Genomic DNA, 26,835 nt, shown 5'->3' on the forward strand with positions numbered 1-26,835 from the left:
GTGCGAGTCAGGACTTCATGCCATCGCCAGCATCGTCGTCAATGGCTTGGCTCGCCATACTCCCTTCAGCCGTCAAAGGTGGCACGACCGGCCCAGATGCAACAGAAGCCGGCGAGCTATCCCTCTCCATTCTTGTGTCGGTGTTCTCCTTGTCTTTGGCTTGGGTCTTCCGCTTCGTGTAGTCGCTCAGGCTCATCTTCTTCTTGGCGGGGCTGGGCGTGACAGCCGCGGTGACGGAAGGTGAGAACATCGGTGGCCCGGGTGCGGTCAAGGATGCCGGAGACTGAGTGAGGCCAGCGGACAACGCTGGGCTCGACGCAGAGGCTTGACTGGGTTGAGCGAAGGGATTTATGGGCGGAGGAGGCATCTTTAGTTGCATGTCGGCAGGCTTGCTGTTCGTGGATGGCTGGGCTGTCAACTCCTGAGCGTGATGAGCGGATTCCGAAGGCCATGGCGGGGCTACAGGCTCTTTAGGCAAAGGCGACGTGATGTCCGGGCTGGCGGGCGGCGAAGGCTTTGATTCGGCTCCGTGGTTGCTAAGGTCATGCAACACAGGCGGCGCGATCGATTGAACGGAGGTAACGTCTTCCATCACGACGTCGTCCGCTGAGTCTGGCTTCGGGTCGTCCTCCAGTGTTGGCGGCGTCTGCGGCGGTGTCGAGGTTGGTGCCACTCTTGCGCTGCTGACTGGTGCTGGTGATGGTGACTTCGAGACCTTCGGCTGGTCGACTTCCATCTGGTCATCAGGCTTGGATGCCGGCGGTGTATGAGATTCGACAGCAGGCCGCTGCCTCTTGGCGTTATCAAGCACGCACCGTTGTAGCAGCCGTTGCCTCAGCGGGACGAACCGCCTCTGAGGTAGTGGATTCTGTGCGCGCTTCTCCGCCTCTTCCTTGTCCATGTCGCATTGAACCTCTGAGTTGGTGTACTGTGGCCGGATTGTCTTTTCAGCACTCTCAGCCGTCGGCTTCGGTGCATCACTGCTCTTGGGTTTGCGGCCCGGTTTCGCGGGAGGCATGCCGTTCTGCTTCGAGGTTCCGGCATCCGCATACTTCGATGGACCAGGGTAGGTGAAGTGTCTGGAAGACGTTGCGCTTGGCGTGTTCAATGTCGAGCCGCCGCTATTCCGTTTCTTCTTGCCCGTCTTTCCCGTTTGTGCTTCGGCCTGTCGCGCGAACATCTCCTCCTCTTTCGCGACCTTCCTCCGCTCTCGCTCCGAAAGCTCCGGCGCTGTGGAGAGCGACCCATTGTGTGAGTAATATGTGTTTGGTGTCATGTCACGGCTGGCCGATCCTGGCCCTGCAGACCCAGACACGGAGCGCGAGTCGGACTGTTCGTCATCGGGATCGGCCTTGTGAGCCTCACTGCCGGACCTGCTGTTGAAATGTGTGTTCAAAGGCGACACTTGTTGACCTGTCTTCCTCTTCTTCGACTTGGGTGCCTTTGCCGATGCCGAGTCTTCGTCATCGTTGACGACCTCCCGTCGCCGATCAAGCCGATGCATCAAACAGTCGTTCTCATGCTGTTGGCATGCACAAGGCCCACAGTTGGCGAGCACGGTGCTGACCCACGACTTGATCTGCCGCATGTCATTCTGCGACATGTTGTTCTCGCCATGTCGCAGGAGTGTGGGGAGGCTGTCGAGGGTGTCCCAGCCCACCGCGATCTCCGTACCCGGTTCGATCTGCTCTGTCGCCATAAAACAGAAGTGGTAGATTGAACCTTCGGTGACCAGTATCTGAAGTTCCGCATTCGGTTGACAGCTACGACGAACATAGCGCAGCTCGGTGCCCTCATTACGAGCATCGACGTAGACCGGAAGTCGAGGGTGGAAGAACACGAACGGCTCCGGATGGCGGAGTGAGGACCACCTGTTCCCCGGATCGCGCCGGTAGTCGTCTTTGGAGCCTAAATGGCCTTTGAGCTCACCAAGGTAGGCACCCTGAGCGACAGCTTCCTTCACGGTGATGGTCTTCCACGTGAGGACATTGTTGTCGTCGTCGCGGATGCGCTCGTCGATGGGAGCATCCGCTATCTCCAGATGCGCTTTGTTGGGTATGTCATCCATCTCTTCGTCCCACCGTCGATAGACCTCCTCTGGTGGTAGTCCATGCAGATCGCGGAAGGCATCCGGGTCAGTAGTGAGCCAGACAGACAACTCGTTTGCTATCGCAATACTGTCATGCAAATTGGCGTCTGTCACGTTCCAAACGTCGTTCTTGTAGCATTGGATAAATTCCTCCGAGTAAAGGTGATCTGGTAGGTCCGGAGACCTCGACAAGCTCCGTCGGCGGTTCAAGGCGGTAGCGGTTCGTTTGCGAGCGTGGCCTTTTGTGGTATTCGAAGCAACCGGTTCAGAAGTCCGATGACTGGTCTTGGGTCGTTTTGCAGGTGGTGGTTGGTCTCTGGGACTGGCGCTGTTCCTATCGTGTCGCGCTTTGTCCGGTAGCCAGCCATTGGTATACGGCACATCCCTGACCTTTTTCTTGTGGCTTTTCGAAGGCTGGCGCTTGACACCGTTCAACATTTGCACTTGCTCTTGTCTCCTTGTCGACTGTCGTTGACGCGCCCTTGCGATGTCGAGGTCAACTCGAGGCCGGCAGTCGATACAGTAATGCTGAAGATCTTCCGGCAGCGACATGTCCTCATAGTGTGGGTAATAGCACAATTGATGCTGCCATTTGTTACATAAGTCGCAGGCGACCGTCCAGCCATCGTCGTCGAAATATCCACAAACGCAGCTTATCGCGTCCTCATCCTGCGTCTCGGGCGCGACGAGGCCATGGTGAGGGTGGAAGGCGGCGGAGGGCTTGTGCAGGTGCGCAGGCTGGTGAAAGTCATGACCGTTGACAGTCTTGACAGAATACGAGGACTCTGTCATGCTATCTCGTCGCACCGCGTGCGTGTCGAGGGTTAGGCTAGGTGACAGATTCCTTCCTTGGTCTTTGTCGCATGACTGGAATGGCGCGATTTTCGGGTTCTTGAGGCCTGTAGACGACCCACTATCGACACCTGCACACTTTGTGATGTCTCTGCACGTCCTTTGCTCTTCTTGCCGGACTCCAAGAGGCCCTACAAGTCACGGGTCAGAAGCGACTTTCCACGACAATCTCCTCGGCGCAGCGGTGTGTGAGAGTGGCAAAGGCTTCGATAAGGATCTATGGCAAGTGGGCTGGTGTCCTGAAGGCTCATTGAAAGTTCGAAGGCGGTTGGCGAAGCGAGGAGGCCCAGTTGGCGACCGGAGGTGGGTGAAAGGGCGCGAAAAGCGGCAACAAAGGAGATGCGCTGTGGTGTCAGTACGTCAGACGCCGTCGATGGGTCCGCAAATGGTCGGGTAAAGGGGTCCGAGGACGGTGCGAAGGGAAGTGGTGGTGGTGTTGGTGACTGAGTGCAAAAGATGCAAGAGAAGAGCCCTCTCCTCAGTTGTTCTTCGATCAGTCACGTGAGAGGCTAGCCTCTTTCGGAATGCTCCTTGGCAGAATCGTCTCTTCAGCCCGCCAACCTCCATCTCGTCCAGGCCATCCAACGCCTACCCCTTGCCACCTACCTCTCTCTCCCCATTCGGCGTGCAGTATACTGCATTCGTTGGGCTAGAGTGCAATGTGAGCACTGGACCAGAGCCTCGAGAGGGACAGTCACGAGTGCTCGTCATGAAAGCACACCTCGCAGCTTTGATAAGAGGCGGGGGCAAGTGCGTAATTTCGGGTCGCACCAGCTGCATCAGGCATCGCTCGAATGTCGTGAACAGATGGTACGTCCAATCGGCGGCCTCACCTCTCAGACGCCGCACAAATCAGCAAGGATACTCCACCCTGTGTCCGCTAGCAGCAGACCAGGGTGAGGGCCACGCTTTTCTGGCCGACCTTCGGACGCGACGTCGACCTCCAACAGACCCGGATGCAACATCTCTGTGCGGAGTGCTGTACGGTATGCCGCCTGAGCCGCATTGAGTTGACGCCCGCAGATGCATCACGTACTGACACTGACCTCGGCACGCTTCTCTCGAGCTGACAAACTGTCTACACTCCTTCTCGCGGTGAAGGTAGGTTTGTGAGGCAAGCTGGTATATCAGGGACGATGGATTGATTCAGGTACACCATAGCCTTGTTACATTTTTTCATCCACTATGTCTACCGGAGAGAAGCTCACGAAAACCACTTCTCATACAGAAGGCTACGACCTGACGGCTGTCGAGGAGACCGAGCCCCCAATCTCGACAACTTCAGCTGGAGAGGCTCCAGATGGTGGCTTCTACGCTTGGCTGGCCGTCTCAGGCACTTGTCTGGTATTCTTCAACACCTGGGGATTGGTCCAGACATTTGGTGCATACCAAAGTTACTACACAACGGATTTGTTGTCATCCTATAATGCCTCTGCGATTTCATGGATCGGAACCATCCAAGCCTTCCTCTTGGTCTTTGGGGGCGTGATCACTGGGCCGTTCTTCGACCAGGGCTATTTCCGCGTCCTAGTAATGATCGGCTCGTTCATGATCGTACTCGGGATGATGATGCTCAGCCTTGCCCGCACCTACTGGCAGATCCTCCTCGCGCAGAGCATCTGTGTTGGTGCAGGCAGTGGGATGCTGTTCACGCCTTCTCTGGCGCAGGTAACGGTCCTCTTCAGCCGCCGACGACCCATTGCGCTTGGGCTGTCAATGATGGGAACGGGACTGGGTGGAATCGTCTACCCCATCGTGTTTCGACAACTGGAGCCGAAAGTCGGCTTCGGATGGGCAACACGAGTTATTGCTTTTATATCATTTGGCACACTGTCTGTCGCAGTCGTCGTGCTGTGCTGGCAAAAACCTGCGAAGAAGCCACCCCGGTCACTGTTCGACTGGACGGCGTGGAAGGAGCCCCCATTCGTCACATACACACTCTCCACGTTCCTTACATTCACCGGATACTGGGTTCCGTGGTTCTTCATCCCCCTGTACGGACAATTCGCCGTCGGGGCCACAGCAACCTTCTCCGCCTACCTCCTCTCCATCACCAACGCCACCGGTATCGTGGGCCGTCTCACAACCCCACTCCTCCAGCGCAGTCTCACACCCCTCCAGACCATCCTCTTCGCGCACATCCTAGTTGTCATCCTCATCTGGGCGTGGTTGGGCATCGGCAGCAGCTTCGGTGGCTTCGTCACCTTCTGCGTCCTCTGGGGTCTCTTTAGCGGTCCGCTCGCTGTTCTGCCGGCAGCTGCGGTGGCGGAGCTCAGTCCGAGTTTGAATGTGGTGGGGACACGGATGGGGATGGTGTGGGCTGTGTCGTCGGTGGGAAATCTAGTTGGACCTCCGATTGCTGGCGCCGTGTCGAATCCGTCAGAGGATGACTTTTTGGGAGGGCAGATCTATGCTGGCGTTACGATGGCGGGGGCGATTGCTTTGCTTGCGGTGACGGTGGTGCTCTTGAAGCGGAAGAAGAAGGGTGAGGGAAAGGTAGAAGGTTGAGGAGGGACGCCGCAAGCCTTCTCAAACTGATCTGAACTGGACATTTCCTCATCTAACTCCACGTGGGTCCGAAGAGGTCAACGAAGGCGAGAAGAACCAACGTGAAGGACTGCACATTTCAGAGGGCGCTGATGGCTTTGGACCCTTCCAGGGAGTAGCGGCAGCCCTTTCGGCATACAAGCATGTCCTGAGGACGCGAAACCGCTAACCTTCGGAAAAGTCCAGCTCACATAACGTGCAGCCCCCATGCGAGCTGTGAGCGGGGTATGGCCAGAAAGGTTCGGCAGAATTGCGCTCAAAAGGCTGCTTACGGTATCAAATGCAGTTGAATGCCTCGTTCTCCGGACATCGAGGGCAGAAGTTTGGTTGTGCTTGGATCAATCACCTCATAACGAGGCGTCAGTTGGGTCGATCATCTGCAGCGCTCACCCTCAGACGTGCGTTCACGGAGCTTTCGACGATTGCGCCTTCGTCGGTCATCTTACCATGGCAAGCAACAGGTACTCTCCGCTAAAAGTCATCATAGTCGGAGCAGGACTCGGTGGGCTAACTTGTGCAATCGCTTGTCGCCAGCGAGGGCTCGATGTTACTGTTTTGGAGAAAGCGCAAGAGTTCCGGCCTGTCGGCGCAGGCATACAGTTGCCACCAAATGCAACGAGAGCTATGCGTGAACTGGGTCTTTATGATCGAATGAAAGACCAGGGAGCCATTGTGGTGGATGGCCATACAATGCGCGCTTACAACTCTGGTCGGATACTGGCTCGCAAGGATGTTTGCCGAAGAATCGTGGATCTGTATGGGACTGAGTGGATGGTCATCCATCGTGCCAGGTATCACGCCCTTTTGCTGGATGAAGCCACGCGCCTGGGCGTCGATATTCATCCTGGATGCGAGGTGCAGGACGTCGAAGTTCGACCCGACAGCACAGTGGTGAGGCTTCACGATGGCCGGACCTTTGCTGGCCATGTTGTCATCGGGGCAGATGGGTTGTGGTCGCAGATGAGGAGGTCTGCATGGCAGGACCACACCGAACCTTCCGAGACCGGCGATCTGGCATACCGTGGCACCTTTTCAGCAGACCAACTCAAGGACATGCGAGATGAAGGCGTGGATGAGTTGCTGGAGGCTTCCGACGTCCAGGTGTGGATGGGTCCGGGGAAGCATGTGGTCTTCTACCCGCTCAATGGTGGGACGCAGTATAACCTTGTCTTGCTGTAGGTCATTGCTATCGTCGGCCTGCGCGCCCACTCACTGACTTCCTGAAAGACGACCGGACAACTTGCCACCCAATACACGAACGGGAGTCGGAAGTCTCGACGAAATGCGCCAAACCTTCGAAGGCTGGGATCCTCGTCTCACACGCATGATCGCGCAGTTAGACACAGCGCTGAAATGGAAGCTATGCCACTGCGAGGAACTCGAGACATGGGTGAAAGGCAGTATTGCGCTACTGGGAGATGCATGCCACCCTACGCTCCCCTACCAAGCCCAAGGCGCCGCCATGGCGGTCGAAGATGGTTTGGTCCTCGGTGTCCTGCTCGGGCGGCTTCAGCAGTCTCCAGAGCTGACACAGGATGGCACGAAGCAACAGGCTTTGAACCAGGTGTTGGCGCTCTACGAACGGCTGCGCAAGGCGCGGACTACGATTAATGTGCAGGGCGCGCTGAATATGCGGGATTTCTTCCACCTGGGAGATGGGGAGGAGCAGGTGTGGCGAGATGGGATTATGCGGGAGTATAACGAGTCTGGGGCGTGGCCGGAGGGGTGTAGGTGGAATTGGGGGGATGTGGGGTATGAGCGGTCGTTGTTGGGGTTTGATTTGGTGGTGGATGCTGGGGGGCAGTTCGATCGGTGGAGGGAGGGTAGGGAAGCGTAGCACCTAAATTTGATGCATGAGCTCGTTCAATGTGTTCCTCTTGACAAGGTGTCAAGTGATCCGGAGAAGCCCAACAGCGGAATCAGTTCAAGGTGATTAGGGAGGTCCTTGTGGCATTGCTTGTGCACGACTTTATGATGAAATGCGTCCAGCTCCAGATCCCTTCCTCAGCCAGAGCGCCAGAAAGTCCGTATGCTCTCCTCTCGTTCGCTTTGCCTTGGAAGCGCAGGTTCGAGACCAGCATGATCCAGCGCCGGTCCACTCAGACTTTGGCGGCATTGATGGCCTTCATACCCTTCCAGAACAACCGCAAACAGACCGCATTACCCATCCACCAGCAAATTCCTCTCATCTGACTCAACAGCGGCTTGTCAACCAGAACATAAATCGCCACATAAGCCAGCCGCGCCACCGTATACACCAGCGCACTAGCATTCACGTCTGTAGTATCCAGCCCAGCGACATGCGACCAAATCATCGCAGCGGCAAATACTGCGTAATTTTCGTAAGAGTTCGCGTGCGCGCCTTCGTTCCGCTTAAGCATGTCGAGCTGCTTCTGGGTGATTTTGCCGCTCGAGACTGCCGCGGGGCCGTACTTGGAGAGGTCTTCGCGCGGGCTGACGTTGTGGTCGATGCCGAGGATTTGTTTGAGTGTACGGCTTGACGTGAGGCCGTATGCCCAGATGAAGTGGAAGATCAGATATGCGCCAGCGTAGGAGGGGGGTTGGCCAAGGCCGGTTGGGGTGCGGAGGCCGAGGGTTGTTGCGAGGGAGGCCATGGTTGGGGGGCGGGGGAAGAGGAGATGACGGTGGATGGAGTTAATGAGACTATATACTTAACTGGGTCGCGTCGGAATGGAATGTTCAGCTCGCTTCCGTACTGTTTGCTGTATTGAGGCACGTGGCGCGCGAGTAGCACGATTCTGGAAGATGAAGTCGTGAGGGAGGTGGAGCTCGCTTAAAGCCGGGCAAAACTCCGTTGCGAAAAGTGTCTGAATTCGACCTCACCTTCGAGATATCCGGACACCAAACGTCAAGATGTTCGCGGTCAAAGGCTGGTCCGTGGACGCATCGTCACTGAAGCCTCAGACTGAGGTCTTCAAGTCAAAAGCAAGGGAAGAGAAGAACAGCAAGAAGCGGAAGCGCGGTCACCCACAAGAAGCGAAGCAGGATCCCAATATAAGAGCCGATGACGTTGGCCGCCTGTGGGAACAGCATGTCGAGGGCGGAGGTCCTACGAAGAGCCAGAAGGTTAGGAAGCGCAAGAAGCAGAAGCTGGAGCAGGGGAAGGATGATGAGGAAGCAAAGCCAGAAGCTGGGGAGGAAGAGGTGAAGGCGCCACAAGAGGGGAAGAAGAAGAAAAAGAACAAGTCAAAGGTCGAGCAGCAGGCAGATGAAGGAGCCAAGAGCGTACAATCTATCAAGCCAAAGGTCACCAATGGTACAGCGAAGGATGGCGACAAGAATGGTGCTGTTGCCGAGATCACGACTGTTCTCCCAGCAAAGGAGAAACTCACGCCTATGCAATCCGCCATGCGACAGAAGCTGGTATCATCTCGCTTCCGCTACCTCAACCAGACACTGTATACCGAGCCTTCGGTGAAGGCGCAGCAGCTCTTCGACCAGGACCCAGCAATGTTCGACGACTACCACGCAGGCTTCCGCCAGCAAGTCTCGGTCTGGCCTGAGAACCCACTTGACACATTCATCGCCGAAGTTCGACGGAGGGCGAAGATCAAGTCACCACGCAACCCGAACAGGCAGAAGACCAACGATGAGCTACTTCCCAGATCGAGAGGCACCTGCACGGTAGCAGACCTGGGCTGCGGTGATGCCAGACTCGCAGAGACCTTGACGAAAGCGAACGAGCACACCAAGTTCCACCTCGATCTAAAGTCATTCGATCTATATTCACCTTCGCCACATGTGACCAAAGCCGACATCTCCGACCTCCCACTCAAAGACGATTCTGTGGATGTTGCAATTTTCTGTCTGGCTCTCATGGGCACAAACTGGATCTCGTTCGTTGAAGAAGCCTACCGCATTCTGCACTGGAAAGGAGAGCTCTGGATCGCCGAAATCAAGTCACGCTTCGGTCGCGTCAGTAGAGCCGGCAAGCCCGTCGAGCACAGCGTAGGTAACAAGAAGAAGCAACTCGCCATGCAAAAGGCTCGAGAAACGAAGCAGCGCGAGGATCAAGAGGTGAATGAGCAAGAAGTCCTGCAGACAGCAGTCGATGGCGTTCAAACGAGCAAGCAGGAGACCGATGTTTCCGCGTTTGTCGATGTGCTCAAGAGACGCGGCTTCGTTCTCAAGCCACCCGCCGAACAACATGTCGACCTCAGCAACACGATGTTTGTCAAGATGGAGTTTGTCAAAGCAGCGGTGCCGACGAAGGGCAAAGGCGTGCCGAAAGAACAGCCCAAGGAGCAGCCGAAGGGGGCGTTCAATACGAAGAGGAAGTTCATCCCGGATGAGGATGAGCCGGCTACGGAGGACGAGGCGACCGTGCTGAAGCCTTGTCTGTACAAGATTAGATGAGGGGCATAATCTTCCGACCTGGTGGGACATGGAACAGGGCTCCGAGAGTCTCGATGCGGTAGACAGAGCTGTGCGATACCTCCAGAACCAATTTTCGCTCAGTAGTGGGTACATTGCCAGAATTCCGTTCGCTGCAATAGAGTTCTGGTGTTTCCATACACTTCTCCTACATGCTTACCTTTCAGCATCTTCTCCTTGTCAATAAAGCTCCTAAAGAGTATTACAGTTCCTATACTTGCTCCACTACACTTCACATCTCAGAGCTCTGAGCAGCATAAGTACAGCTTCCCCCCAGCACTGACTGAGTCTTCATAAACTACCACATCCGCCTCTGCAACCACAATCACTTTCACATCAACTTTCACATTCACAACCATCACCAACAACATCAATCACAACATGTCTTCTTCACCTTCACTCCGACTGAACGATCGCCGCCATAGCCTCGACAACGTTCAGCAACTCAACATAGGCGTCGACCAACCGTCTAACAACACACCATCAGAGCCTCCTACAGACTCTCGACCGTCAACCCCAGGTTCAGTCTATCACTAGCGTCACGATCGGCATATCACCACTGATCGTTCTGGACGACCACGTGCGGCGTCTTGTCCGATTTCTGCAGGGCTAATCGACTTCTCCGGCGATGAAGCGCCTTCTCGATCAGTCACGAGCTCGACTGTTCCTGGTGTCAACGATACTGGATCACATACTATAGGAACGATCACTCCGACAACGACAAACACTTCGGCAATTTCAGTCGACAGTCAGAACGAGACAGGACAAGCAGAGTCCGACGGTTGGTCTGATGTCTGGGACCAACTATACCGTTATCCGCGGTCAGGACCAACAATGTATTCTGAAAGATTCGTTCGCAAGAATAAGCTGGTCGAAAGGTCTGATTTGTACGGTAACTTTGGGGTTAGGGACGAGGGCTGCGAGTTTTGCTATGAACAGGAGATGGAGTATTGCCATGGACAGGAGACGGAGTGTGAGCGTCTCGAACGATATCTAGGCTCGAAGTTTATGGATGCTATTGGTATCGAGGGGTGTGTCTATTGGGTAGCAATAGCATTGGTATGGCAAGATTGATCCAATACTGCAGTTTTCCAGATGTCCCATGTAATGTGGTAACCAATCAACTGTTGATTGCCGGAAGAGTGGTACGGTATCAAGAAAGCCCAAACTCTAAAGATGTATACCGAACTCAACTGCTCGAAGTCGACAAAAACGACCATATTTTCGAACTCAACTGACGATGTTACTCCACTACATAGAGCATTTGTGCTACTGAGCAGTATAAGCATACGATGCCTCCCACTCGAAAAACACCCATCAAACGCAAGCAAGATCGATCACCTGTCTTCAATCCAAACCATCAATCACTATCAACCTTCATACCAACCAGCAACCAGTAAGCCTCCCTCTTCTCCAACTTCACAACAACACCATCGATTGCTAACACTCGCTGCAGTCCCACCAACTCACATCCGTTCTTCGAGAATCCAAATCCAAAGATCCTTTCAACCAAGTAAGTCCCACCCCTTCTCCAACAACCTAACAAGACCACAACCAACTTACACCCGCTGTAGTCGCACCCATCCCATCCCGATCCTCGAAAATGTCTTCCACCAACCGCTTCGCCCCCCTCGCCGTCGAGATGGAAGCAGAAGAAGCCATCTCCCTCCTCCAAGCCTTGCCCTATTACGGCAAATTCACCTGCCGCCAACTCGGCTACGGCGTCGGGACAGTCAGCGAGCAGACGATCCTCTGCCGCGGCGAGATCCCGTACTTGCGGGAGCGGAAGTCCCAGAGACTTCGAAATCTAATCTGGCGGTTCTTGAAGAGTGAGTGGCAGTGGCATACCGACCAGCTCCGGCAGATCCAAGAGCAGGAGCGTCAGCAGGAGGAGCGGAGGCTCAATCGTCGCGATTCGGGTGTTGTGTGGTATGCTTTTTAGTGAGGCCATTGTAGCGGGTGTGGAGGGCAGGTTGGTCTGAGCCGGTGTTCGAGAAGGGGCGCGTCGTCAGCGGGCGGGCGTTTGTTCTCCACCGTCGAGACATCTGAGGCGCCACCACAGCGAGAGTGAAGGGCAGATTGCATTGGGTTGGCGTTCGAGAAGCGGCATTTGTATTTTAGTCTGTACAACAATGTACCATCATCATCTTACTTCTTCTTGCCACCGTCCTCTCCTGTCCGCCGAGGGCTTTGTACCAGTATCAACATCATCGAAATCGTCAACCTCTTCCGTGCTCCCACTATGCGCACTTCCCTGGTCGTTGTGCTCAAGCTCACGGTGAGCTTCCTGAGCTTGCTGCAACCTCTGCTGTGCCGGTCCCGGCTTCCTCAGCCCAAAGAAATCCTCGGTTTGTAGGCCCCTCACGTCGTCTCCACGAATGCCACGCATCCTCTTCCCACTCTGCGTCTGCGTCCTGATGTACTCCCTAACCGGCACCATCGCTGCGTCACGACAAGCCTCCTTGATATCGCTTCCGCTCATTCCTGCACTCAGCCGCACGAGCACATCGAGTTCGAACGCCGCTCTCCTCCCATTTGAGCCATTTACTCTTGTGGATGACGCAGTCTCGTAATCGGCCTGAGTATCCGTCGTGTCGATCTTCGTATCTCTCAACGTCAGCTCAAATATCGACCGCCGTTGCGCCGCATTCGGTAGCCCGACTGCAAACTTCTTCGGCATTCTCCTCAAGATAGCCTCATCAATATCCTGTATCCGGTTCGTGGCACCCATCACACAAATCCGTTGATTGCCGCCTTCCGTCGTTGCAGAAGCCAAGCCGTCCCAATGTGTCATGAACTCGGCCTTGACCATACCGCTTGCCTCGTGCTCGCCGCTGCGGCGAGTGCCGAGAACAGCGTCAATTTCGTCAATAAAGACGATAGCTGGCTGCAGCTTCCGCGCAAGCGAGAACACTGCTGCGACGAGCTTATTGCTATCGCCATACCATTTCTCCGTCAGCGTGGAGATGTGAAGGTTGATGAAGCAAGCACCCGACTCGCGCGCCAGAGCTTTGGCAAGCATCGTCTTGCCGCATCCTGGAGGGCCATACAGAAGCACGCCTGATGGTGCGGTTAAGAGCGAAGAGTGGCCAGAGTAGAGATGGGGAAGCGTAAGCGGATAGATGACAGCTTCGCGCAGCTCCTCGATAATCTCATCCAGCCCTCCTATATCCTTGAAGGTGACTGGAATGTCAGCCGGGGACACCACCTCCCCTGCGATTACCTGCTCATACTGAGTCAGGTCAAAGTCCTGTACGCGCTTCCGCGGTGGCGATCGCCTTCTTCTTCTCCTGCGTCGGCTGCGACTTCGACTTTGCTCGCCTTCTGATTCTGTGTCTGTGTAGTCCTCGTCGTCGCTGGGATCGTCGAGTCGGTTGTTGCTGGAGAAGATGGAGTTGAGTCGGTTGCTGGCGGCGACTGCCTTTTGCTGCGCCTCTCGTTTGGCATTAGCATCGGGGTCGAGACGTCTGAGTGTCTCCGAGGCGAAGAAGTATAGGGCGATGGGCTGTATGCGCTCGTTAGCATCGTCCTTACGAGGTAGACGGTGTTGAGCGTACCAAGGCTGCGGCTAGTACAAGGTCCCGAATGAAAACACCGAGTTTCCTATCGTCGGCGCCCATTGTGGGCGAAGAGTATGAACAGCAGTGTGTACGATATACGTTCACGAGGACATGTTTGCTCTTCGGAGTGAGGATGAAGGTCGCTGGCATCGCCACACGTGGCTTCTTCTTCAGCCACTTCCTCTTATCGCGCCTCGGTCCGAGCGATAACGTGGACGCGTTTCAACGCGACTTCCCAAAATCACATGCATTCATCAAGTACCACGTCGAACACTGGACAGACATGGCACCAGCAGCAGTCGAGGAGATTGGTCCAGCAAGCGGTCCGGATGTCCAGCTCAAGCCGGAGACAGGAGCGTCAAATGGTAAAACAGAACAAGATCCATCAAAACCTCACGAAGAGTACCAATATCTGAACCTCATCCGCGACATCCTGCGAAATGGTGAACATCGACCAGACAGGACAGGTACTGGAACACTGGCTATACCTTTCCCACCGCAGCACAGATATAGTCTTTCGACTGCAACAGGAGCCCTCGTCTTGCCACTGCTCACGAGCAAACGCGTCTTCCTGCGTGCCGTCCTTGCGGAGCTACTCTGGTTCGTCTCCGGCGACACGAATGCAAAGAACCTTCAAGATCAGAACGTCAAGATCTGGGATGGCAACGCATCGCGCGCCTATCTTGACTCCATCGGCCTCGGACACCGCGAGGAAGGCGATCTAGGACCAGTCTACGGCTTCCAATGGCGGCACTTTGGAGCGGAGTACGACACCTGCCATAGCGACTACAGTGGCAAAGGTGTGGACCAGTTGGCAGAAGTCATAAACAAGCTGAAGAATAATCCATACGACCGGCGGATCATTCTAAGCGCCTGGAATCCTGCGGACCTGAAAAAAATGGCACTCCCACCTTGTCACATGTTTGCCCAGTTCTACGTCTCATTCCCTGCTAGTGCGCCATTGAGAGAAGACGGATCGAAGCGTGGCACACTGCATACACTTTTATACCAACGGAGCTGCGACATGGGGCTGGGTGTGCCATTCAACATCGCCTCGTATGCGCTGCTCACGCACATGCTCGCGCGGGCGTGTGACTTGATTCCGGGGAGCTTGACGCATACAATGGGAGACGCCCATGTGTATCTGGATCATCGAGAAGCGCTGGAGGTGCAGATCCAGCGGGTGCCAAAGGACTTTCCGACCTTGGAGATCGAGAAGGAGGCAGGCTGCAGTATCGATGGCTGGAAGGTGGAAGACTTCAAAGTAATTGGGTATGAGCCGCACAAGGGCATTGCTATGAAGATGAGCGTATGAATAATCTTCTGCGACTGGCGATCTCGCTTCCTTCCTTCAGCAAGGCGTCTTCGCCCGGCAATTTCCTCGACTCCCAGCCACGAGAGACGCGCTTGGCGCCATGGATACAACGCTCCAGGGCCTGCGCATCGCCTACGATTGACTCGGCATGCGGCACTCCTAGCGAACGGTATACATCGTACGAACGCCAATGAGACTGCTTCCACCCAAGTCAAAGCGCTCAGCCAAGGGCCAAGGCAAACTTCGCGGCGCATGCAGCCTAGAACGGTAAGGCTTCTGCCAATGTCTACACCACTAACATTCAGCTCTTGTAAATGCAAGACATTGCACTGAACTCGATAGTCTCGACAAACAGGATATATAAGCGTAGGTTTCGCTATAGGTAAGTCACTTGATTTGCAACTCAATCGATAGCCATACTACCAACAATGGCACTCTCCGCGCTCCTCCTCACCTCCCTTCTTTCCTTCTTTCCTCGGACAACAAGCAGCTTCCTCCCAGCAAGAGAGTGTCCCATTCTTGGACCCGCATACGATCGTGACTTCGACCTCCTTCCGACGGAGGCGTTTCAGGCCGCAAAATCCAGCTTTTCATCCAAGATCGAGTCGCTCTTCGAATCTGGAGAGCTGAACCGCACCCACTCCGTCTTCGCCATTGACGTCTATTCGACCTACACCAATGAGTCGATTTTCAACTACTTCTACACTGGGTCCGCTCTCAAAGAAGGCTTTCCCTCCGGTACGATGGACGACGAAACCGTATGGCGGGTCGGAAGCGTTTCGAAACTGTTCACTCTCTACGCCATTCTTGCTCATGCTACGCGTGGGGTATTCGAGCAACCTGTGACTGTTTTCCTGCCGGAGCTGAAGAGGGGCTCTAGCCCAGAGGACAAGCCGCTGAGGTGGATCGACTGGGACCAAATCACTATTGGCGCGCTTGCTGCGCAGCAGGCTGGCGCTGGTGGAATGCGTATGTCCTATGAATTGCGCAATATCCCATCCTATGAGCGAGGCTAACTCAAGGGCAGCCGCTGAGTCGGGCAATTGTTACGAGACCAAAGAGGGCTGTTCGAATGAAGGTACGCTCGGTCAATGGTACATCTTAAGCATGCCGCTTCAGCTAACACGTCATATCGTAGAGTTCCTCAAAATAATGCGCGACAGCAAGCGTCCAACAGCTCCACCTTTCTCGACAGCGCTCTATGCCGATGGCGGCTGGGGTGCGCTCGGCCGTGTTCTCGAGCGCATGACTGGCTTGTCCTACAACGATGCTATCCAGCAAGTACTCTCGAAGCCTCTGGGCCTCGACCACACCAGCAGCTACAAGCCCAACGGCACCGAAGTGAATGGCATGATAGTGCCTGACGCCATATCTTGGGGCTGGGACAACCAAGTCACTGCACCGTAAGTATCCCCACAGCATCTCACCATCAATCACGCACCTGCTGATCTTCTCTCTTATTCTGCCAGATCTGGCGGCATCTACAGCAACTGCCGCGACGTCCGCCGCATGGGCCTCTCGATTCTCCACTCAACCCTCCTTGACACGACCACCACAAATTGGTGGATGAAACCGCACAGCCACACCGCCTCCCTGACCTTCAGCGTCGGTGCACCATGGGAAATCTACCGCCTTACACTTCCGGTCTCATCCAATTCCACGCGCTACCGCATCTCGGATCAGTACACCAAAGGCGGCGGCAACGATGGCTACGGCACGATAGCTGCTCTCTCTCCGGACCACGGCCTTGGGTATACCGTCTTCGTGGGCGGACCAGGGTCGGGCAGTGAGCGCTGGAGCTTACTGGAAGCGACGGGAGGAACTTTCGTCCCTGCTGCTGAGCTTGCTGGCAGAGAGAACGCGAGGAAGCTCTTTGCCGGGACATATGTGGATAAGATTTCCAAGAAGGGTACGAATATGACAATCACTGTCGACCCAGATCATCCGGGTCTGGGGATCGAATCTCTCTTCCTCGAAGGCGTGGACTCATTAGGTTCGCTGAGCGTTGGTACCGCAGCCCTGCCGTCGGAGAACGTCACCGTGCGACTGTATCCTGCCGGGCTTGAAGAAGACCTCGGTGACGGCAAGGTGAAGAAGAAGTATCGTGCCATTCCACAATCCTTGCCGGCTGACTCGCGGTCAAAGGCGGAAGGGGGGAAGAAGTTCTTCGATGTTGAATGTCAGTCGTGGTTCTCCGTGGGGTTCAGCGGGGCGCTGGACGAGTTTGTGTTCACAAGGGTGGATGGGAAGGTGGTGGAGGTCAGGAGCGTCGGGGCGAAAGCTGGGATGAAGCGTTTTGGAGAGTAGGAGGGTTGTGGAAACTGTGAGGTCTCAATAGGAGGAAGTCGGCCGAACCCTCTAATGTGATACTAGATGATTGGTCTCTCCAGTATCTTGAGATCGTGTTGTGTCTTGAAGCTTGATCAGATTTCTTCGTATTCAGCTTTTCGGCCAAAATACATTCAATGACAGTCAAGCTCGTTCTGACTTCACAAAATCCCGCCTTGGCTCCCACCAGGTGTGACGACAGGAACGCTGTTCTTTCTACGTTCTACCACAATACTCTCAATAACATGCCTATATCAGCTGGTCGTGTCTTCGGCTTCATCGAAGGTGTGCTTTCTTTGATTATTCTTGCAATCCTCTCATACCTCGACAAGTCGTCAAATCCCTCAAACGATGAACTTGGAGAGGAGGTAGCAAAGGGTACGTGGAATGACCCTGCACTCCTTGAGCTTTCGAGTTCTAACGCTGCCATAGCACAAGATGACCTGTGGTCTCTAGACGTTCGTGAAGGTGATATCGTTCACAAACTTCTGACGCTCCCGGACGGCCTCCAACTGCACTACATCTCTCCAGCCAAGGCAGAGCAGCGCCGTGACCTAATCATCTTCCTCCATGGCTTCCCAGACTCATGCTTCGTATGGAGTCGAATGCTACGATCATCGCTATCTGAACATGCCACACTGGTGGCGCTGGATCTGCCAGGATATGGCGGAAGCGATGGCTTGCCCAATTATGGACCCGATTGCATGCTCTCCGCGATCGAGGTGGCGATCAAGGAACTGAAGCAGCAGTACGGGGTTAACGGAGCACCAAAGAGCAACGAGAGCCGGTGTATCGTTGTAGGACACGACTGGGGTGGAGCGATTGCTTCTCGAGTCGCTGCTGAAACTGAAGGACTCATTGACCACCTTGTCCTGATCAACTCCGTGTTTGTACGTTCGAGAAGATCAAGCCGTGTTGAGAGACATGCTGACACCACCTGGCTCCGCAGCCTCCGCATGCCGCAGGAATGGTAAAGGGTCGCATTGACCGAGCTCGCCAGCTTGTGTCGAGTCGTCCGCAAGGCTGGCTGCGTTCTGCCCGAGACGAGATTGGTTGCGTCGGATCGCAGCTCTTGAAGTCCCACTACGTGAGATATCTGACCTTCCGAGCAATTTTGCACTTACTGACTCAGTGCCAGATCTTCCTCTTCAATCTTCCGTTCTTCTCGGCTAGGCGATTCCCTTCCATCATGCGCTATCTGCTCAACTGGTGCTACAAAAAGGCTTCGAAGCATGATGGCAGCCTGAGCTCTACTTACGCAGCCTCTCTGGGACCGTCGGTCGCTCAGTGCCACGAAGAAGCGAGCAAATCGGTCTACAGCGCTTCTGTCCTGGCGAGAGCTATGGCACAGCCAGATGCCATCTGGGACGAGCGTATTCGCTTGTACCGCGAACGCCTCGCTTCAGGCCGTTGGACGCGGGCATCCAATTCAGCTCATAGTCCCGCATTGCCGGGGAGACGCTACATAAGGTGCCCTTCTACAGTCCTGTTCGGAATAAGGGATGAGGCTCTGGACCCGAGTATCTTCATGGAAGGCATCGACGACTACGTCCGGCCAACTTCTGGATACAAAGGCCTCGCAGTCTCAATCCAAGGAGTCGGACATTGGTCGCCTTTACATCCACTCGGCGCAGACGTTCTGGAGCAGGTCTTGACATCACATATCACAGCGACGAAGTCTGGAGTAAAGCAGCTTGAGACGGTCAAGGACCGGCTACAGGGAAGCAGCGTCCTGCACAAGGTGTCTGTTCGCGAGATGAAATAATGCTTTTCATGCTACATGCGTGCTGGATGGCTGCCTGCCATTCTACATCCAAGCCGCTATCCCAAGTCGTAAGCGAACTTGCTCCAGCTCCTGACACGCTTGCCGTATTTATAGAACAGGAAAGGTGCCGGCAAGAGGGCCAAGCATAAGAATCTGTTCAGAAACGGTGTCAGCACGCATCTCAAGCTAGGCGGCTGCGATGCACTTACCCAATAAGGCTTGTCGCCCACTGGACACCTAGTTTACTGTACATCGGAGTTGCGAACAATGGGAATCCAGCAGCCATTGCGGCTCGGACGAAAGCATTAGCCGCAAGCGCCGAGTTAGCATCGAAAAGGTACACGTCCACCAGATAGATGATGCCGGACATGAAGACCATGACAAAGCCGCATCCGATGAACACGCCGGAGATGATCTGTGGCCAAGGGTTGATCGATGGGAAGGAAGTCCAGGCAAACCAGAACAGGCCAACGACCAACACAGGCGAGCCAATGAACATTGGTATTAATCGCTCCTCGGGGATCAGCTTCTTTGCTTTTACCAACTTCGGGGTGTAGATAATCTTGGTCTCAAAGATCATCACGGCACAAGCAATCAGGACGCCGATGAAAATAGCCACGAATGGAAGCGAGGAGACGCCAAATTCGATCCCGCGGTCGTACTCGAAGCTGATGGGGTAGGCGAAGAAGGCCAGGTAGAGGATCGAGTACACCAAGCTCATGTAGAGGGTGAATATGATCAGAATCGGCTCCTGCGTCAGCATGCGCATTGGTTTGATGCCGTACTTCATGAGCAGCATCTTCCAGTGGACCGGATCTTCGTCCTGCGAGGTTGAGAACGGTTAGTCAAGTCTCTGGAGTCCTGAAACACGCTCAATAACGTCGAGCTCGGAGAATCCAACTTACAGACTTGGAGTGCAGGGCCCAGTTTCCAGTCTCTTGTCGGAGACGATTGGCCTTGCGCTGATGCAGGGTGGGTGCATGCGTCTCGGGAATGATGAACAGGGCGAAGGCAAACACGGTCGCGCCCATGATGAGGGTAAACCATGCCGTCCATCTCCATCCAAGACTTTGGTTCTTGACGGTAAACCTGTCACCCGTCAGTGCCCTGAACACTGAGCTACCCCAGCAATCACCTTACTCTCCAATAATCGGCCCGAGCGCTGGTCCTGCGAACACACCCGCCGAATAGAACATCGTCGCCACGCTTCGAGACACCGTGTCCCAAAAGTCCACGTACATGCCGGCGACGATAGCGAGCGGAGACGACCCAAATGCTCCAGCGAAAAATCGACACAGGAATATCGTCTGCAGGTTCTGTGCTACTCCGACCGGAATCTGGAAGATGAGGAAGCCAAAAAAGCCGGCCATGAGAGGTGTGCGGCGCCCATACCCGGCCTCTGAGAGCGGTCCCCAGACTAACGGACCTAGTGGTCGTTAGTTATCGCCTACCAGAGGGAGTCCAAACAGTGGTGTCTTACCGCACGCGAACCCGAGCACATATAGACTGACTCCCAAGATCATCACCTCATTGCTGGTGCCGAATTCTTCTGCAGTCACCTCAGTGGCCGTAGAGAAGACGGACGAGCCGAACGAGATGACGAAGGTCATCAAGGCAGCCACGGCAGTTATCCTGCATTTTCGGGCAGTCGCGAAGTTCTGGGGGTTGTTTGGATCTTGTGGCCCGTCCCATTCGACGAGGTTTGATGGTTCGGGCGGCTGCTCGGGCTGCGGCATATTCTTCTCGACATCATTGGAACTCGAGGGGCCGAATTGACTGTCCCCATGGTCTCCTCTGCTCTTCTCGGAGGCGGAGTCGCCTTTGAACGAGTGCTCGGCCGTCGATGCTTGCCGTGTCGATGTCATTGTATGTAGGTGGTGTATTGTGGCAAGCTAACCTGCGGTAAAAAGAGGTATGTTGGAGGTATGTTCAAAGAGGAGAAGGACAAAATCATTTACTTCAAAGCATACCTACCTTAGCTGAAGAGATCTCTCGACAGTGTCGACATCGACAGTTGAAGTGCCCACCACGCACGTCATGTTGGAATGCCCGAGACCGTAGAAGATCCGTTGTTTACGCCTCATTGAGTAGGGACGCCGACCAGACCGACTCATATCGCTGGTTGAGAAGTGTTGAAAAACGGCGACTAACGTCGAAGGAAAAAACCTGGAATGACTGCAAGTGGAAAGTGCATGCTAATCGATTCGCTTGAGATAACGAATGACGGTCCTGATGGTCCATTGGGTGATGCTCTCGCGAGGGTCGGGCTCTGAATTTGAGTTTTGACTGGGGTCTGCCAAGTCCGTGTTGATGCAGAGGCTGACGACCTTGACCGAACTTCATCGTGCGGCATTCGATACCATGATTCGGCTTCTGTATCATGAGAATCGAGCTTAGTGCGTTGGAAACAGTCGAATATCTCATGTCAGAGGACCACCGAGCTTTCGGACTGGCTTCGCTGGCACGCTCGTGGACGACTTACCTTAGCAGTTCAGCCATAGATCGAGATAGGCTTGTGGATAGAGGGTACCCACAACAAGTGCGCTGGCGCACCAAAGTACCGGCTTCTGGCCTTCGGGATCATGCTGGAGATCGGTCTTTATGTGAACAATTGTTGGCAGGGCTCATCAGACATGCGAGCATGCTTCCGTCGACCGTACCGCACAAACATGGCTTACTGAGATCTTACCGAGTTCCTGGAAAAGACATCGATCAGAGCCGGGTTTCAAGTGATCGATCGTCCGGACCGGGCCATAGTGCTATGCGCTATGCAGACCGATAAGTCAGTCGGGGTCTCTGCACATGCTGAATCGAAACTAGTCTCGGTAGTTGAAGTAAAAAGCAGGAATTGCGATAGACCCTTCGGCGTCAGTCCCCTCATCCGCGATCACGTTCAATGCTGCAGTGACGCCTGCCGCGTAGGAGCTGAGAAAAAGCATACAGGCTGGGCGTCAAAAGATGTCAATTCGTCGGCTCCGATGGCCTTTTGTCTGATGATGGAGCACCTTGCTGAGCCGCCTATCGAGTCGTCTCTGTTGGGGCTGGCGTATTCTCGATTGTCGATGCTGCTATCTCGTTCTCCCCTGTTCTTTATGCCTACCCGTTGCCTATCTGTTCAAGCCATTGTCCGCAATTTCTCATGAACTTCCGGGCCATTAACACTTCACACACCGATAGTGTAAGCAACGCGAAATCAGCGCAGCGTGCCGGAGCAAGCAGTAGCTTCCTCGTGATGCGTCTTCTACGAAGACATATCTTCGCTGCGAGGCCACGTCAAGGCTGGCATAGCGGAGCGCATACATATATGTCTCGCCAAGGGTTGTAATCGAGTTCTGCGTGGCAAAGTGCCAGGTTGTTTGTTTTGCGAGTGCTGCACGGCTGCGTCCGGTCGTGATGTATCCCAGAAGCACGCCTTCGCCTCTTCTTTGCAGACCGGACGAAGCCAGCCTTTGTCTCTCTATGGCAGGCATTATAGCCATCTCAAAGCCTCTCTTGCCGTCCCGCAGCCCTCATTGCCGTGTCCCCGTCCACTAAAACACACCACCCCTCCCCACCGACTGTACCTCCCCCAAACCCTCCCACCGCAGCATCCGGGAACTCCTTCTTAGCGTACTCGAGCTCTTTATCCGTGAAGCTCCCGGGCTGCAGCCAAACAGCGCGCACGCCCGCCTCCTTCGCTTCTTGCAGTAGCTTGGCTGTAACAGGCGGAGGGGTGATGACTGATAAGCTGGTATGCTGCGGATCTTGTAGCTTCGACGGTGAGCCGACAGTGTCATACTGCTTGTTACGGACGGTAACGGCGGAGCAGGTGGGGTTGAGAGGGATGGCGGGGAGGTTACGCTGGAGGTACCAGACGAATATTTTGTGCCCGAATTTGGAGGGAGTGCTTGAAGCGCCGGCGACGGCGAAGTGAGGGGAGGAGAAGAAGGATTTGGCTGCTTGTTGCATGTCTGTTGTCTGTGACATTGCTCTACCTTACTGTTCGTTTGGTTCGGAGTGCTTTTATAAGAGAAGTGAAAGAACGCGACAATCGCATGAAAGCTCGAGTGAGAGATGACGGATGACGTAATGTGAGCCTGCACCTGATTGTCGCGTGCAAACTTCAACACAACTTCAGGTCCTCTACACACTCGACAGGCATGAACAGCATACTGTGATGGTGCGAGTGAATGATCGCGACTTCACAAGGGACAACTTATAGTAACTCGTGGATTATGAAAGGCACTATTCTGACAAATCTTCTCGAAAGTGTTGATAAATCAATATTCCTCTATCTGATCAGTGCCTCTCCAAGCTACACGACTTTCCAGACAACGTTCAAACCTTCCCCGGCCTGCTAATGCGACCGTTGCATCAGCTTCTGCCCATCTGCCAAAGCCTTCTTCGCCCCATCCCTCGCCAGCAACCTCTGATTCCACTCATAGCTGACCGGGTACTTCTCCGGCCACGTCTTCGTGAAGAAGTCATGCGTTGGTTGCCCTGGGATCGCACGGTGCCATGGAATGAACATCAGATCAGCATAGGTGCACTTGTCGCCGACGAGGTAGGGTTTCCCAGTTCTGGTGAGCTGCAGTTCGAGGACGGACACGACGCGGTCCAACTCTTTCTCGTAGCGGGAGATGACGGATGGAAGCTTTTCTTGGTGGAACTGCTATGGAGTCAGAATTGCTCAGACGAAGCTGCAGCATCTTGACAGGGTGGGGGTTTACATTGCTGAACCACACCAGCTGACCGTAGTACGGTCCCTGTCCGCTCATCTGCAGATGCTTCCAGCTGCTCTGCGCCCACTTCTCGGGAGAGTCTGCATAGCTGAGCTTATTCTCGGTGTCGTAGGTTTCGATGAGGTACTCGATGATGGCGCCGCTCTCCCAGAGAACGATTCCGGTGTTGGGGTCTTCGATGGCGGGCATACGGCCGTTCGGGTTGAGCTTCAGGAAAGGCTCTTGCTTCACGTCTTCGAAAGCGACGATTTTGATCTCGTGTGGGATGTCGAGCTCGCAGAGGATGATAGCGACCTTGAGCGGGTTGGGTGCGAAGGGGTGGCCCCAGAGTGTGATTGGCTTCATGTCCGGCATGATCGAGTGTTGAATAGTGGAGTGATTGAAGGATACTGAGCCAGGAGAACTCTGGAGGTATGAGACTTATCTTTTTCATGGCAAGACTGGCTACTGCAGCGCTCTCTTATATGTAAAATCAGACTCTGCCCGAGGAGTATGAGGCTTGCCATTGGGACCAATCGACATCGACGTGAGCATCCTGCGACAGCAATGGAGTCGAAGGCTATCACACAAAGCGTGGTCAAACTTTTGGTTCATTGCCCGAATCGTACTGTAGAGACCAGCCATTGAGATGGTTTAGGTCCAAGGATGCTCCGGTTCCAGAAGTTGGCGTTCTCGGCAGCGTCTCTCCCAGCATCCGACGTGGGCGACGGAGTAACTTTGTCGAGGCTAGGCCGCTTCCAGCGCGCACGGACGCTGAGGATGCTGTTGTTGTCCCGGACATAGAGACGCGCCGCACCGGACGAGAGTGATTTTGCTGATTAAACACCCACACGCAGATTGTGAGCACTCTTATCCTCCGCTACCACCACCAAAACGTCTCATTCGAGATATTTATTGCTCATCAGAAGTTCCGCTGAACGATGCACTTCAGGCCGTGGCACTGACATAGGCCCGGCATCCAGCTCATGAATAACTCCCGGGCTGTATGCTCCCTCGACCGGCTCAAGCAGCTGGAGTATAAGTCCAGGTGCCGTGGGATGAGTGCGAAAACCTTGGGTTTGTTGCCCTCATCGTTACCAGCAGCCAGATATTGGCTATTACTCAGATCCAACACTATCCTGCTCATGCCCAAAGCTTCGCCTCGCCCCTCATGTTTGAACACTGCCGCTCATGAACAGGACTTCAGGCATCGCAGACATAGTCGAACGGACGGCTGCTCCTTGGGATCAACACGCTTCCGCGATCATGGCCTGTCGCGGCAAAGGCATACACTGTCTGGTGGCCATCAATCATTCTCTCCAAGTTAGGGCAGAGGACTGTTCAAAGTCTTCTTCGAAAGCAGTGAGTTGGTATAATCCGGTGTGATGTGTTCCCGGAGCAGCGTTGTACATGACGCTCTTTACTTGCCGCCGAGGCGCGCCATCGTGGGCACTCATGGAGTTGCCTTGCGTAACTCTCTATATCTTGCTGCTGCTGAAGCATTCCTCTCTGGCTTTTAGATCCCTTCCACCAGCTCACCGCTCCAGAGACACGGTGGTTTAGAAGTCGAAACGAGAATATTGGCAAGCCAATGGTATGTGGCGAGTCAGGTCACTTGAAGATTCGTAATCTCGATGCTGCTAAAAGTTGACAACAGTCACTCTAAGGCAGTCACCCCACAACCGAATGTCTGATGTCCCATCCATCGCGCTTTCCATTCCGTTGCTGAATGAGCTGAAGACCCAGACCTCCTCGGGAGGATTGATTTCTGGCAAATATGGTTCGCAAATCCTTGCCACATGCAGGCTTGTACGGTACCTGTCGTCACTACTGCGAAACCTTACATGTCTTGATTACAGAGACAACTCCACGTCTTCTAAGTCCCGAAAGACCGTGACAGGTTGCAGAGAAGTCCGAGAATATATAATTGAACACCTTAGGGCAAACGACAGTCCATCATCCACCATCAACTTTGAATTTTCACACTCAACAACAAGCTTCTTACTCCATCTTCCGTACCTGCATCATGTCTTCGAACAACCAAGCCGCTTGGATCGATGGGAAGGCCGCCCAGCTCCGTGTTGCTGAGGCACCTATGCCGAAAGCAGAGGCAGGCCAGATCGTGATTCGCAACAAAGCCATTGCCATTAACCCCGTAGACTGGAAGATTCAGGACTATGGTGAGTTCGGCCGAATTTCCTCATTTTGAGCGAACCACAACTGACAATCGAAATAGGACTGTTCATCCAGCAGTGGCCAGCAGTACTGGGAGAGGACGTTGCTGGCGAGGTAGTGGAAGTTGGGGAGGGTGTGTCGAGCTTCAAGAAGGGCGACAGAGTCACATCGTCCGTTCATGATTCCCCCAACGACCCGGTTCGATGACACTGACTTTTTGATTAGACACACGCTCAGCCTCGTCACCAGCAAGCCCGAAGACGGTGGCTTCCAGCTCTACAGCCGGGCGGCAGCGGCGAAGACCGCCAAAATCCCGGACAGCATGTCCTTTGCTCAGGGCTCCGTCATTCCCTTGGCTCTGGACACCGCCGCCGTGGGACTTTATTCTGACCAGTCGAGTGGCTATCTCGGTCTTCCTATGCCGTCGTTCAACCCATCTTCTTCCGGCAAGACGATCGTTGTCTGGGGAGGCAGCTCTTCAGTCGGTTCTATGGTCATCCAACTTGCTGCCGCATCGGGAGCCAAAGTCGTCGCGACTGCGTCCCAGCAAAACCACGAATTCTGCAAGAGCCTTGGAGCTTCTGAGGTAGAGAATTGCTGTTCCCGTTTTCCAGATCCAAGCACTGACACATTCAAAGGTCATCGACTACAAGAACGCCAGCGTCGTAGACGATGTCGTCGCCGCAGTCAAGAAAGTCGGCGGTACCTTCGTCGGCGTCTACGATGCCATCTCCGAGCAAGACAAGTCCTACAAGCACACGGTCCCAATCATCGAGAAGCTTGGTGGCGGAAGCCTTCCGGTCGTGCTGGGAGGCCCTGAGAATCCACCTAGCTCAGTGAAGGTGGGCCAGGTCTTTGGTGTCAACGATATGACGCACCCTATTTGGGCGGACTACCTTCCAAAGGGGCTTGAGAGTGGGAAGTTCAGAGCTGTGCCGGAGCCGTTGGTGATTGGGAAGGGCCTGGAGAATGTGCAGAAGGGGATGGATAAGAACAAGGAGGGTGTGAGTGCGAAGAAGGTAGTGATCGAGGTTTAAACCCTCACTGTATTGTATGAACAGAAGCATCCCGAAAGTACATCCTGTGGCTGCGTTACAGTGTTATTTTCT

The 26,835-nt window shown here is 54.6% G+C and overlaps 14 protein-coding genes across 14 annotated transcripts; 8 read left to right on the forward strand and 6 right to left on the reverse strand.

The window, feature by feature from the left end:
- Nucleotides 1-7: 7 nt before the first annotated feature.
- On the reverse strand, nt 8-2,881 carry SET3 (SET domain-containing protein 3; the record flags this gene model as incomplete). The annotated part of the gene is made up of 1 exon (XM_064805107.1): nt 8-2,881. The coding sequence occupies one exon, from the start codon at nt 2,879-2,881 to the stop codon at nt 8-10; it is 2,874 nt and encodes a 957-aa protein (XP_064656949.1).
- Nucleotides 2,882-4,126: 1,245 nt separating this feature from the next.
- Nucleotides 4,127-5,449, forward strand: LTR77_007872 (uncharacterized protein; the record flags this gene model as incomplete). The annotated part of the gene is made up of 1 exon (XM_064805108.1): nt 4,127-5,449. One exon carries the CDS (start codon nt 4,127-4,129, stop codon nt 5,447-5,449), a length of 1,323 nt encoding a protein of 440 aa, XP_064656950.1.
- A 729-nt stretch (nt 5,450-6,178) lies between these two features.
- On the forward strand, nt 6,179-7,325 carry LTR77_007873 (uncharacterized protein; the record flags this gene model as incomplete). The annotated part of the gene is made up of 2 exons (XM_064805109.1): nt 6,179-6,663; nt 6,716-7,325. 2 exons carry the CDS (start codon nt 6,179-6,181, stop codon nt 7,323-7,325), a joined length of 1,095 nt encoding a protein of 364 aa, XP_064656951.1.
- Nucleotides 7,326-7,587: 262 nt separating this feature from the next.
- LTR77_007874 (uncharacterized protein) lies at nt 7,588-8,103 on the reverse strand (the record flags this gene model as incomplete). Its single annotated transcript, XM_064805110.1, has 2 exons — nt 7,588-7,620; nt 7,645-8,103. 2 exons carry the CDS (start codon nt 8,101-8,103, stop codon nt 7,588-7,590), a joined length of 492 nt encoding a protein of 163 aa, XP_064656952.1.
- A 259-nt stretch (nt 8,104-8,362) lies between these two features.
- RRP8 (25S rRNA (adenine645-N1)-methyltransferase) lies at nt 8,363-9,865 on the forward strand (the record flags this gene model as incomplete). Its single annotated transcript, XM_064805111.1, has 1 exon — nt 8,363-9,865. One exon carries the CDS (start codon nt 8,363-8,365, stop codon nt 9,863-9,865), a length of 1,503 nt encoding a protein of 500 aa, XP_064656953.1.
- A 1,621-nt stretch (nt 9,866-11,486) lies between these two features.
- Nucleotides 11,487-11,825, forward strand: LTR77_007876 (uncharacterized protein; the record flags this gene model as incomplete). The annotated part of the gene is made up of 1 exon (XM_064805112.1): nt 11,487-11,825. One exon carries the CDS (start codon nt 11,487-11,489, stop codon nt 11,823-11,825), a length of 339 nt encoding a protein of 112 aa, XP_064656954.1.
- Nucleotides 11,826-12,026: 201 nt separating this feature from the next.
- On the reverse strand, nt 12,027-13,503 carry MSP1 (mitochondrial dynamin GTPase Msp1; the record flags this gene model as incomplete). Its single annotated transcript, XM_064805113.1, has 2 exons — nt 12,027-13,388; nt 13,441-13,503. 2 exons carry the CDS (start codon nt 13,501-13,503, stop codon nt 12,027-12,029), a joined length of 1,425 nt encoding a protein of 474 aa, XP_064656955.1.
- Nucleotides 13,504-13,726: 223 nt separating this feature from the next.
- TMP1 (Thymidylate synthase) lies at nt 13,727-14,758 on the forward strand (the record flags this gene model as incomplete). The annotated part of the gene is made up of 2 exons (XM_064805114.1): nt 13,727-13,910; nt 13,974-14,758. 2 exons carry the CDS (start codon nt 13,727-13,729, stop codon nt 14,756-14,758), a joined length of 969 nt encoding a protein of 322 aa, XP_064656956.1.
- Nucleotides 14,759-15,186: 428 nt separating this feature from the next.
- On the forward strand, nt 15,187-17,065 carry LTR77_007879 (uncharacterized protein; the record flags this gene model as incomplete). Its single annotated transcript, XM_064805115.1, has 3 exons — nt 15,187-15,727; nt 15,897-16,161; nt 16,228-17,065. 3 exons carry the CDS (start codon nt 15,187-15,189, stop codon nt 17,063-17,065), a joined length of 1,644 nt encoding a protein of 547 aa, XP_064656957.1.
- A 266-nt stretch (nt 17,066-17,331) lies between these two features.
- Nucleotides 17,332-18,851, forward strand: LTR77_007880 (uncharacterized protein; the record flags this gene model as incomplete). Its single annotated transcript, XM_064805116.1, has 3 exons — nt 17,332-17,976; nt 18,036-18,173; nt 18,225-18,851. 3 exons carry the CDS (start codon nt 17,332-17,334, stop codon nt 18,849-18,851), a joined length of 1,410 nt encoding a protein of 469 aa, XP_064656958.1.
- A 56-nt stretch (nt 18,852-18,907) lies between these two features.
- On the reverse strand, nt 18,908-20,716 carry LTR77_007881 (uncharacterized protein; the record flags this gene model as incomplete). Its single annotated transcript, XM_064805117.1, has 5 exons — nt 18,908-19,004; nt 19,061-19,674; nt 19,757-19,940; nt 19,992-20,277; nt 20,332-20,716. The coding sequence occupies 5 exons, from the start codon at nt 20,714-20,716 to the stop codon at nt 18,908-18,910; spliced, it is 1,566 nt and encodes a 521-aa protein (XP_064656959.1).
- Nucleotides 20,717-22,331: 1,615 nt separating this feature from the next.
- LTR77_007882 (uncharacterized protein) lies at nt 22,332-22,817 on the reverse strand (the record flags this gene model as incomplete). Its single annotated transcript, XM_064805118.1, has 1 exon — nt 22,332-22,817. The coding sequence occupies one exon, from the start codon at nt 22,815-22,817 to the stop codon at nt 22,332-22,334; it is 486 nt and encodes a 161-aa protein (XP_064656960.1).
- A 370-nt stretch (nt 22,818-23,187) lies between these two features.
- LTR77_007883 (uncharacterized protein) lies at nt 23,188-23,926 on the reverse strand (the record flags this gene model as incomplete). Its single annotated transcript, XM_064805119.1, has 2 exons — nt 23,188-23,499; nt 23,561-23,926. The coding sequence occupies 2 exons, from the start codon at nt 23,924-23,926 to the stop codon at nt 23,188-23,190; spliced, it is 678 nt and encodes a 225-aa protein (XP_064656961.1).
- Nucleotides 23,927-25,577: 1,651 nt separating this feature from the next.
- LTR77_007884 (uncharacterized protein) lies at nt 25,578-26,763 on the forward strand (the record flags this gene model as incomplete). Its single annotated transcript, XM_064805120.1, has 4 exons — nt 25,578-25,731; nt 25,788-25,896; nt 25,952-26,312; nt 26,365-26,763. The coding sequence occupies 4 exons, from the start codon at nt 25,578-25,580 to the stop codon at nt 26,761-26,763; spliced, it is 1,023 nt and encodes a 340-aa protein (XP_064656962.1).
- Nucleotides 26,764-26,835: the final 72 nt, after the last annotated feature.

The sequence above is a fragment of the Saxophila tyrrhenica genome, assembly GCF_035928015.1.
Source record: "Saxophila tyrrhenica strain CCFEE 5935 chromosome Unknown scaffold_12, whole genome shotgun sequence".
Classification (NCBI taxonomy): domain Eukaryota; kingdom Fungi; phylum Ascomycota; class Dothideomycetes; order Mycosphaerellales; family Extremaceae; genus Saxophila; species Saxophila tyrrhenica.